The sequence below is a fragment of the Gymnoscopelus microlampas genome (genome assembly GCF_963454915.1).
Source record: "Gymnoscopelus microlampas genome assembly, chromosome: 6".
In the NCBI taxonomy this organism is placed as follows: domain Eukaryota; kingdom Metazoa; phylum Chordata; class Actinopteri; order Myctophiformes; family Myctophidae; genus Gymnoscopelus; species Gymnoscopelus microlampas.
The window spans coordinates 24,495,185-24,507,403 of record NC_139943.1 but is presented as its reverse complement, the minus strand read 5'-3'; the positions used below and the strand labels follow the sequence as shown (position 1 = coordinate 24,507,403).

The 12,219-nt window shown below is 39.0% G+C and overlaps 2 protein-coding genes across 7 annotated transcripts in view; both read right to left on the bottom strand.

Annotated features, from left to right (window-relative positions):
- Positions 1-7,113, bottom strand: part of ppp6r3 (protein phosphatase 6, regulatory subunit 3) — a 36,598-nt gene extending 29,485 nt beyond the window's left edge. For 4 of the 5 annotated variants that reach the window (XM_084060519.1, XM_084060520.1, XM_084060516.1 and 1 more), the window contains exons 1-3: positions 6,923-7,113; positions 3,192-3,406; positions 830-1,063 (exon numbers count right to left, since the gene is read on the bottom strand). In XM_084060519.1, the coding sequence (XP_083916645.1) occupies positions 830-1,056 (227 nt within the window). In that variant the 5' untranslated portion in view covers positions 1,057-1,063; positions 3,192-3,406; positions 6,923-7,113. The remainder of the gene's footprint in view (positions 1-829; positions 1,064-3,191; positions 3,407-6,922) is intronic. The other variant, XM_084060517.1, reaches the window with a different exon arrangement.
- Positions 7,114-9,946: 2,833 nt separating this feature from the next.
- The window catches only part of lrp5 (low density lipoprotein receptor-related protein 5), a 73,316-nt gene continuing 71,043 nt past the window's right edge, over positions 9,947-12,219 (bottom strand). For both annotated transcript variants that reach the window (XM_084059292.1, XM_084059293.1), the window contains exon 29: positions 9,947-12,219. This exon is cut by the window's right edge and continues 1,541 nt beyond it. The gene's annotated coding sequence lies outside the window, so the exon portion shown is untranslated.

Genomic DNA, 12,219 nt, shown 5'->3' with positions numbered 1-12,219 from the left:
TTGTCACTAAATGATAACTGCTGTAGCCTGATAGTTCGCTGCTTTACATTTGCCAGGGTAGATCATCAAGCCATGCCCCAGAGCCCCCAACAGGGGTTTGTTTTTAGAACGTGTACATTTTTTCTGCCCTCATGACTTTGGTCCATTCAAAATTACATCAGTCTGCAAATTTCTTTTTCAAGACATATCATGACAACTCCCGATAGAAAGGCCATGCCCATCATTGCCATTTTGCATTTTCTCCAAAATACTTTTTGCTACTACTTCTTCTACATTATACAGATTTGTTTGTGGCAGAAACATTTTATTTTTTACCAATTATTCACCAAATTAGATACACATGATCTTGTGAGTCATGTGACAATGGGCCATTCACAAAACACTTCGAAAATGTAGACTACATTTTAGTAGTAATATTTTGCGAAAAGGTAAAGACCGATGTGTGATTTATGGAAGGGTGTGTAGATCCTTGGTTTGTGCGGTTCACAGGTGTATCAGATGATGAATCCCACCTGTTCAAAAAAAGAAATCTGATGCGCATTTATGTACGCCCCATTTGCATTGTTCCACGCCCCATTTAACACCATAAAAAGGCAACCGGAATATCCAACCTGAAACTATCTTGACCGTGGTGAGAACTCCATAATAGGAGTTAAACAGCATTGCTTGTCACAAAGAACAGATTCGCAGGCTTACAATGCTTCACAATTCACATAGCAACACCTTGACAGCTTGTACATCCGTTTTATTTGGCTAGCGTCTCGAGTCCCTCGGGCAATGGAATGTGGTTTCAGTACCAGTTTACCATGCAATACTACCAGCACCTTACTTGTATTTGACCTTCTCTTCTACATCAGTATTGGGCTCCTGTGTAATGAAGGTGACCAGGTCCTCCATGCACTGCGGTCGCAGCAGGAAGTCCACCAGCTTGTGGTTCTGGGCTTTGCACTCCTGTAGGACATCCTCCTCGTCCATCACCTCTGTTAGCGTCACATCCTCCTTCTCCAGCAGTGTGTCGATGTGGGACGTGGTGTGGAGGTCAAACTTCCAAAACATAATGGCTCTGGAGGCACAAACAAAACACAGAGCCGTAATTAATGCAAATGAGATAAAAAAAAAAAAAATATATATATATATATATATATATATACACAGTTATTTTTGTGATGCATTTTACGTGATCCGTTTAATATTATCCTAATTCATTGTTAATGATAGTGTTCTTTTATGTTGGCGTTTCTTTTTCTGTGAGAGCTAAGGTACACTCTAAATCAGGGGTTCAAAACTTCAATTTCTTTTGGCAACCCCACACTTTATTTATAGTGCAATTTGAATGTTTAAATTAAGCATATTTAAACAATAAAGCAACATTGATAACTAATTAAGTGTCTATCTATCTAGGAACATTTATTAAAAAATGCATTTACAACAGTGCGTCTTTACAACATTGTTCAAAAGCTACGGAAAAGCGTTTCTAGACACATTTGTAAATGGAAGCATACAGTAGCCTACTGTATATCTGTCTGTTGCCACTTGCCAGAACTAAAAACAGTTTTTAAAGGGAGGTGCAATATGCAGGCCATGCTTTTCAAAAACAAACTTGGGAAGGATAAATGTAAAAAAGAAAATCAGTTGTCAATGTCACATTCACCTTTCAGGTATAATGTGTAACTTTTATTTTTGTTATCTTTTTGGCGACGCCAATGGTTACTACCTGGACATTACAGCTATCTGCTCAAAACGAAACTACTCTGGCCAGTCGCCAGAAGCAGGCAGGCAGGCTCTGAGACGAGTCTTCTGGCAGTCATGCAACTCCAATAAATCCGAAATATCTTTAACAGTAGGAGGAGCATTTATTCTCTGACACATAATCTAAACTATACATACAGTGCACATACGGTCACAACTTTTGTATTGCTTTACATAATTTGGTTTTGCCGTTTCTAAATGCCCAGGGCGTTGCATCTCACAACCAATAAGCCATTTACACCAAAACTATCCCTCCAGGTTAAGGATCTAAACAGGGACACCACTGTCCCTCCTGGTCCTGGGTATGGAATCACCCCAACAGGAAGGACACATTTTGCTCAAGAGGCAGAATGCTGCTTAGTATACCTTTAACACATTCACCGCCATTGATGTAGATCTACGTCATTTCAAATCCAACTGTTGACCGCCATTGACGTAGATCTACGTAAAAAAAAAAGTTTAAACAAGAGGGCGCTCTAACATAACTTAGGAATGATCCCTTGACTCTGAGAAAAGGAATGGACAGATGTGACGTCATCCCTTGATAACAAGCCTTATTCAATGGGCGATAGCACCAAAATGGCGGATCGCGGTAAAAAATGTTTTTGTTCCCGTGGATAGAAGAGACCCTCCCTTACCTCCCAGACACCCTTGTTTACATTTGTGTACACATCGCGGCTCTTGCGGCTCTCCAAAGATCGTCCTTTATAAGGTAAGAAACGCTGGCACCAGCGGATTAATTAATTAAATAATACCTGGCAGTGAATGGGTTGAAATACTCCCAAAAAAAAAAGAGTCAAAGAACTGGCCAAACATGCACATGAAAGGGGAAAAGAAATGTAGCTAAATGTGTATTGGAGGAGGAGTGGGCTATCAGTTCTTTGCATCTGCGGGCTTCACCGATGCAGAGTACTGCATTAGCCTGGTATATCTACATGATAACGGATACCAACATCAGTAGATTCCATATTACTACTACTAGAACATACACCCCAAACTTCGTTCATCCATTTGTATACACACTGACACACCATAGATCGATGTTCTATCAGTTTTGCCATACCGCACTCTCAGACTCAAATCGTTCCTATTCAACTCTAAAGAGAATGAAAACATCTAACACCATGAACACAATGTTCCCACTCACGTTTTGTAAAGTGCTCCAGAAAACCTAACAATGAATCATGGTAAGATGGCCCTGCCCGTTATAGTCCATAAACATAAATGGTTGTTAAAAGCTACATTTATACAATTATGAAATTCTCTTTAGTTGGAGTAACCTAAAATACTCCGCTAGTTTGTTTCAAAATATTAAAAATAGCTTTATTATGACCTTAAATAAAAGGCCCTTAAATCTCAAAAAGTAATGCAACTCACTGGAAAATAATGTACAGTGATGTAAAACAAAGGTTAAGTCCTTTAATTGTACTTTCTATAACTACCTGTGTGTGTTGGAGTCCAGAGAATGGAACTCGGGTTAAAAAGAGAAGGTATATTCTGCTCTTTGGGAGTTGTGGCCCATTCCAGGCTGGCCAGACGGACAGACAAGCAGGCAGGTACGGTAGGCAGGCAGACGGGCAGGCAGACGGACAGACAGACAGACGGCACACACATACAGCAGCAGACAGGAGCTCCTCAGCACATCAACGGCACTCACCTAACAGAGAGGAACAGAGGAACAGACTGAGTGATACAGAATGATAAGTCGTTTATTTAATCCAGGGTCTAAATGAAGAGTTAAAATGAGGGACTGGATGCACAGCCAAATCAGTTATCAGCCGATGAAACTGAATATACATCTCTTCCACACTGGTACTATTTAAAAACGAGTTAACATATTGGTACAAACCACTTATAGGCTTTATCCATTTATCATTGTTACACATTGGCAATACTTCCTCTTCATGGGAGCATCCTCAAAACACCCTCCATTCACACACACACAGTCTGTCAGTGCTACTCCAGAAGGCTACCACCTCAACGGCTACCAAGTCTGTTCCTGCTCCTTGTTATCAATCCAAGACAAAACTGTGTCAACACACTACATTACCATGGACACCAAACACACACAAAATAACTCCCTGTCAATAAATGAAATGTAGGAAACAAAGTCTTACGCAAACCTGATCAGCTCAGAGTGCGTAGGCAGGGATAAGACATATAGAATAAAATAAAATTACACATACACACACCGTCTATACTTGCACAATAGGGCCAACTTTATTTAAGCAACTTTTCGGTCAATAGACCTGCTTCAGGCATCGGCTTACAAATAGCAACACAAATAAATACAAAAGCAGAGATCTACAACAACCAATCACAGTATCCCTTGTTGATGGGGATAAATATATAATAAATGAAATATTACAACAATACATGAAACAACAACTTTCATAGTGCAAAGTTTTGTGTTCAAGTGTTCTCACTGAGCCTAGAAAAACAATTATTAATTCCATGTTCATAACACATTTACTGATCAGCAGGTCCTAAAAAACCTTTATTTCATACACAGAGGAGGGAAATACTCACATATATTATTAGGCAATGATCAGCAGGTACAACACAGGATAGTATTGGGATAAACGTCTAGGAGAGAAGCCTATATTAATAGACTAGACAGCAATGGAGGAGGGACACAAAAGCTCCACCTACTTGCCTTGATTATATGTAATCCAGTAAAATAGCATGGAACCATGATCTTTATTGTCCACCATAGGTGATCAAAGGATCAGAGCAATACGAAAACTCCATTAGAAACCAACAGAATTGTTTGATGTCATTCCTAGCTGGAATTGAATTAATAATTAAGGATTTAATTGTTCTGGTCATTACAAAAATATCAGCTTGGGACTCTACTCTGTATCAGATACTTACCAGGATAGGATGCCAAACACACACAACCTGACCACCCTCATCCCCTCCCAGACAGTCAGTCACCCACCAACAGAAGTAAATTCTCTCCAACCGTGGTAAACACTGACGTAAGGCCCAATGTCTGCACTTTAAAGCACTAAAACACACCTGATCAAAGTCCTGCCAACTAAGCCATGCAAACTCCAGTCCTGCTCTATGAGGGTCAGTTGTAAATAATGTTCTGTGGCCCCTCCCAATCTAAACAGTAACAAGAGAAGCACTGCATAAACTTTATTACTGAATAAATAATATATTGATAAGAACTGAGCTCAGAACTTAGGAGTACTGAAATGTGGTGGTACAAATCTAATGACAATACTGTACACAAAGTACATAACAATTATTTTGTAGTTCATGCTGTGCATAATTGGCAGGTTTACATAAGACTGAAGTTTCCCTAATAGGCAAGAAAGAATCAAGTATGGAGTCTGTGAAGGATCATACATAATTTCTAACCTTGACTTGCATGTCACACAGAGCCAATCCCTTATACAAACAAGTAACCCTGTGACAAAAAAACAATCAATCAATAGTTAACCACCATGATTCAGCCAACATCCATTCCCAGCTGTCTTTCACTTGCACATGGATTCTCTGGTTGCCGGGTGATACTCAACAATACCATCAAATGCATCACCTCAAGGGCATGTCTAGGCTGTGTTTAGGGTATATCCCCGACAATCCCATGACAGTTAGCTACATATCTAAAGTAGAGAATAGCTGATGGCAATGGCATTGGCAGAGTGCCATATCAAAGCAAAATGAGACATAGACATTTACTATAGAGTGGAAGCAAGCTAGATAAAAAATGACAGCAGCTAGCTAGCTAATGGTTGCCTCTAATACTAGTTAGAAATGCAACTGATCAATTCAGCATATTCAAGTTCAACAACTAGACATTTACAGCACTTGTTAACCTGCACTGGCATCAAAAGGGTGCCCGACACGAAACCACAAGAAATATTACACCAGTCCACCATGTTCAAGATCTCAATGGAGAAACCAGTCTACATCAAACATGAACCAGAGCAGCTGATGGTTTATTATTCAAAAGGAAACCGTAGCTGGTGGGTGTCCAAAATAACAGCCAGAAATTATATTGTTTAGAAAACAAAAGAGGCTCCAGAGTCCAGAAACACACTGGTTAACTTATTAAGCTGATAGTTGAGCAAATACATATTATTTTTGTAAATTACTCACCCTACTTGGACAGTCAACTCCGAAACAGAAAGTTGTCTGCAAAAGGCTATGTCCACAGAGCGGTGATCGCATAAATGTACTTTTGTATTATAGCTAGAATTGACAAATATTAATAATAATACCGTTCAAATAGCGAAACAATCCGCTGCACCTTTAAAATGTACACTATAAACTGCAAGCGGTTCTTAAGACTCGTAGCTCTGTCAACAGAACAGTAGAACAGTCAAAATTAAGATTATTGGGGTAACACAAGAAAACCAAAATCTGCTTTACGGAATTTATGCGAGTGACAATAAGCTGAAACCTGAAAATGATGTTTCCCTGTTTCTAGCGGACAAGGCAGCATTCGACAGCAAAGAAAGAGGCCGATGGATGGTGGCCCAGTTACATCTGTCTGGTATTGTAAGCCATAAGACTGGGCAACATAATGTAAACTATGGTTAACCTGGGTGGGCTAAACGAGCAAATCACATCCGAGACTAGAATCTGTGGACCAGCATATAGATCATGTAATCTACTTTCGAGTCTGAGTCAATAAACCATCAAGTTGACTCAAATTGAAAAGTAAAGAGTCAACGTTAGCCAATTTCTGCATCGGGGGCCCAAATCAGACCAATAGGTTAGCTAACGTTAAATACATAATACAGGCCGTGGAGGAAAAAAAGCTGGCTAACAGCTAAGTTTTGCTTTGACAGCTAGCGTTAGCCAACTTAGCTACCCACAATTAAGCAAAACTAGCTATAGCGATATAGCAACTAGCAGCTAATAAGGTAGTCAACCAACGTTAGCTTAGCAAATAAACATTAACCGGCTGACTTCACGTTACAACTAGGCTTTTTTTTAAACCTGTTTTAACAAGCTAAATGTACACGCGGATATGAATCACAACCACAACGTAACGTTAGCTAATTAACCAAGCCTTTTAAGATGGCCAAGTATTGCTTCTTGCTAGCGAGTTAACGGTAGCCGGCTATAAGGTAGGACTGTAGGGTTAGTCGTCAGTCCGTGCCTTTTTCCAACACGAAGTGCATGGACTGGCAAGTGTTAGTGCAGCACCTACCAATTATCAGCGGCAAACGGCGAGTCTCCGGCATGTAGCTTATTTGGCCATGAGCCTGAAGTGTTGACAAAATTGTACAAACCGACGACACACAGTCATGTAAGGGGGAAAAAGCGTTTAAAACTGATTCTGACAGGCGCGAAAATGTTAGATTATCACAGGGCACTTTTCAAGATGGCGGTTCCGTCAACTTCTCGACGACCCTTCCCCCACTACGTTTGTAGAGTCTGTCAGTCACAAGAGTTTCTGGAATGCTATTGGTTGTCGGCCCCGTCGCTCAAAGCTGTCACTGCAATTTGGTTGGCTAGGGGGTGGGGCCTCTGCTCTGCGTTGCCAGATTTTGCGAGAGAAATAAGCAACCAAGAGTCTATGAAAACAAGCCCAAAAGAAGCGACTAGGTCACATGAGCACTTAAACCTATTTGAAAATAGCCGATCTACAAGCACTTGAACCTATTTTACACAAGCAAGCTCACAATGTGTCGTGATGCAACGCATTGTGAGCTTGTAGATCTGCTATTTTCAAAAACTCTTGCAATAAAATGTGGAATATTTGGAATATATGTTTTAAACATACTAACAACACAAGTGCTCCCTGGCTACCTGGCTGCCATAAAACATTTTCATGAAAATATTTGAGAACCACTGGTTTAAATAATATATTTTAAAAAAACTGTAAGCAAGCCTAAGCACGTGCACGTTTAGAAACAAGCCCAATAAACCGCAACCCGCAGCTACCAATTTTTGCAAGCAACTTTACAGAAAAAGAAGCCCAAAGTCCCTTATAATTAGCCGACATGGCAACACTGCCTGCTAGTTCTGGGTGGGGTGTACTTGTCATTTACCGTGGTTACTGGATAATCGGTGCATTGCAACGATTTCCACATTCAGCTCATAAATATGCAAATGTTCTCTTTAAACGTCACTTCAGGCGTCATTGGTATTGTTTCAATTGAGCGCAATGTACAGTAGTAGTAATTGATCAAAAGTGACAGCTATTCAATAAATAGTAAGTTAATTTTATGCTAAATCAGCAGAGGAAATGTATGTTTAGTTCTTGATTTACTGTATATCTAAGGTCAAATTGACTAGGCACGAGTACGACAAAATATATAGATTAATACACATATTTATATATATAATATAGCTTCTGCAAAATCTGAAAGAAATCTGCTGCCCTCTGGAGTACAATAGAGTTCTAAACTCCTCATTTCAAAACGTAAACAAACAGGAAATAGACCAGTAGTTTTCAAAGTGGGGTCCTTGAGGGGTCTGCACCATAGAGAGGTCTGCACTGCAAGGGGTCCCCAGTCAAATGAAGAGTAGTTTATTTCAATTCACTTGGAATGATTACTAGACAAAAAAAGACAGCGTGTCCTATTCTAATAATGTTTATCACCAGTCACCACTATGCCTTTCTAATTATGTACAACTATGAGCATGTAATTTAATTCATATGTCAAAAGACCTTTTCATCATCAGTGTTCCTGGGACCTAATCATTTTATATGGGGGACGTGTGTGGTAGCAAGGGCCCAGCATTGGCCTTTGAAATTGAGTCTATATAGGAAGTTACAGTTCATATGAATGGCCTGTAGTTTAGCTGTTTTACCCCTGCTGGTGTCAGAAATAATTTTTCTCAATGCAAGTGGGTGGGTTTTTGACGAACTTGATTTTCTTACCTTAATGTTTACCTTAATAAACATTGTCATAAATACTATATGCTTCCAGTCGCTACCTTAAAGGACAACTTTGTTTTTTTCGCAGCACGAGGCGTTGTGGGCTTGTAGATCTGCTATTTTTGGCTAAAGTTCTCCTCAGAAAAGGGATGCTAGGTTTCGAGTGGTTATGGTAAAAAGAATGAATCATATCACAAAGATTTGGCGGACCCCCTGTAGTAACTCTGAGGACCCCGTAGGGGTCCCGGACCCCCTGTTGAAGACCCCTGCTGTAAACTGGGAAAAAAAGGGCACTTCTGGTCAAGAGGGCAAAGGGCAGGTGCTCCAGCACCACCTAGAGTCTATCTGTGCACGTCTCTGTCTGTGATCACGCAAGGGGGGCGCTCTCCCATAAGCGAGACATCTTGCTCGTAATATTCAAATAATCAGGGTTATGTTCATAAGATTTTTTATTAACTTATCCAATTCAAAAGTTGAATTCCAGGGTAGGTCCATGGCCTAATAAAAGTCAATTTGGTTGGCCACATAACAACGCTTGAAAACCTCTCAACTATGTTATCTATAATTCATTGGCATCCTCTAAATTCAATTATGCCCCTGCCTTAAAGGGGTATTTCACTTTAAAACACTTCTGCGGTCAGCACCTGAGACAGCTTTTAAGTTTCAATATTTAGATATTTGATCATACACGCACCAGTATAAAAGGAGATAAGTCTCTCTCTGTTTAAATGTGCATTTAAAGACACACATTGAGAGAGAGAGAGGGAGAGAGAGAGAGAGAGAGAGAGAGAGAGAGAGAGAGAGAGAGAGAGAGAGAGAGAGAGAGAGAGAGACTGTCTTAAAAGTCTGTTTCCTAGTTTTTCTCATTAAAATAAAGACAACTCGGGGCACCGATGGCCTAGTGGTTAAGGCGCATATCACATATAGGCATTAATGACAGCGGGTCACGGGTTTGATTGCTGCGTGTCACTCCCTGTCTCTCTCCCTGTTTCCTGTCATTCACCACTGTACTATCCAAATTAAGGCAGAAAAGCCCCAAAAATATCTTTAAAATGACACCTTCACAAAAATGTTTCCTCCAAATGTTTATAATGATGGTGCTGTGGCCGAAAGCAGAATAATGCCATAATTGAAAAACTATGGCAAAAAACTTCATACTAGAATTGTTCAGAAACATCTTAATAAACATCAATAATAATATAGGGGTCCACTTTAATCCTCTTTTTGACAAATTCTGAGCCCTGGGTCAGTCAGAAAACATCAAAACAGCTAGTGTCTGGTTAATTTTGGAATGCAAAAGCCAGAGGATAACAACAGTTTCAGTGAACAGTGAACACATACAAACAGTTCCTTAAAATAGAACCTTTATTATATAAAAATGCTTTTGATACAAAAATTGTCACAAGTGTAAATTACACAAAGCATTTTAGACGAAGACGACAAAGACAGGGTTTGTGTTAAGGAGCATAATTTTACTGGCACAGTGGTTTAGGAGGCTAGGGCCAGAACTTTATAGGCCTATCTAAGAGTTGTGGCAAGTAAATCACTCAAGTCTCTGATAGTTCCAAGTGGTTACTGATATAAATGTTCAATCAGCTAATGTTACCAGGTCATAAATTAAATTCCAGGCAGTAAGCAGGTAGAATTTAGTCATCCTAAAATAAAGTCACTTTTACTATTTTGCTTCTCATATACAGACAAGATTTCCCTCAATGCACAGTGTTCTGGAGCATCGATCAATCCACAAAATTGTCTCATTGAAGCTGATACTAATGAATTTATTTTGGACTCTGTGCTGTGGTGACCCCAACCTTTCAGTGATACATACATATTTGGGCAGAGGGAAAAAAATATTTCTCCAACGCTTTTACATTGAAAAAGGATTGGAGTGGGTGGTGTGGGGTACTATGTGGGGTACATTACCCCTTATGGGGGACAGCTTTTGTTGAGCTTTAGTGCTGAGTTTCCTTTCCTTCCCAAAAATACAACCTGATCTATTGAGATAATATCAACAGCTAAAAACTAAACTCTGCTCTTTCACGCCTGCTACGTTCATGTGACTTATCTCTGTCTGTTCCAAGTCAATAAGTACCATTCTGTCTGTATTTGCATGGACATATTACAGTTAAGTGCTTGGCTGAAATTTAAAGCAGATTAAATTGATGAATGTTCAAGGGTACATCAGTCTGGCTCCACATAACGTGTTAAATAAAAACAGATCATATCACCCCAAACCACACCTAGACAACCGTGTTTTAATATGCTTTCAAACTACTACAACTGATTGAGAAGCATTCAACTGAATTCCAAAGACTCTATAACAGCCTTTAAGATGTAGTGTCACTTGCAAAATATTGTGTAAAGCAGCACTCATATTTATTAACCTTTTCTTTTTTTCCAATATTGGAAACATGAAGTCAAACTATTTGTATTTGACAGGTTGCAAACTGGAAAAAACAACACAAAAAACGTAGCTTTGAAGATAAATGACATGTCCCGGTTGTATCGAACTCTAGCTTTCAAAGCTACCCTATAAGTGACTCCAGAAAGACTCCTTCACACCAATAATGACAATTCAGATAGAAACAAACATACATACATACTTACATAGTGAGCTACACACAGACAGAAATATGAATTACAAAAGTTGCTATAGGAATAATTTGTTATTAACAGTAAAATAGCTTCATGATCTATTGTCAATAAGAGAATGGTAGTTTTGGGATTTTCTGTATAATTATAATTCATAGTAAATGATATAGTATGTACACAATAGCAGCAAACATACTTTTGGTAAACGGGACAAAAGAACAAAACAAAAAGTGATGGTAGGAACAGGTTCAAATTCATCAAGAAAATCACTAATGTCTCAAGACTCAATTATTTACTTAATTACAAATATGTACATTTCCTTAATACTATGAAATAAATTTGGTATCTTTTTTTCCATTTATAGTAGATTTCTTTACCAAAGTCATGTTTGAGAGAGAAATGGATTCCCTCAAAGTGATACCATTGGTAGATTTGTCTTTGTCTCTAAATGCAGGTTCATTGAGGAAAGCTCCACAATGTAAAACATACCATATCACCAGACTAAGACCATAGCCAATAAAATGCTATATCAAGTTTAAAAGAATTTGAAATGTTGGGTTAAAAAAAAGTTATATAAATTCACAATGTACAAAAGATTTCACACTTTTATATTGGCCTTATCCCATCCATCCATCCATCCATCCATCCATCCATCTTATCACACTTATTTAGCCACCCACACATTTAGATGTGTACCTACTTAGTTACACATCCATCCACACACGCATTTACTTATTTACATTCATTCATAATCTATTCAATCACGTGTTAATTGATTCATCCACTCACACACACACATTCATCCATCCATCTCTCAATCCTTTTTTTTTTTTTATCGCCTCACCGCAATGTGCTAACCCCAACGTTAAGCCAGCGGTGAATCAGCGGGCATGAATAAAATAGTAAAAATAATTCCTCTCATTTATTTTTGTTCATATTATTTTAACACTATATACAGTCCTGGCACTTGGTCTGCTGCCTACGAGGTTGCTGTAAAGACGGAAGGGGACGTTGATGGTTTGCATTGA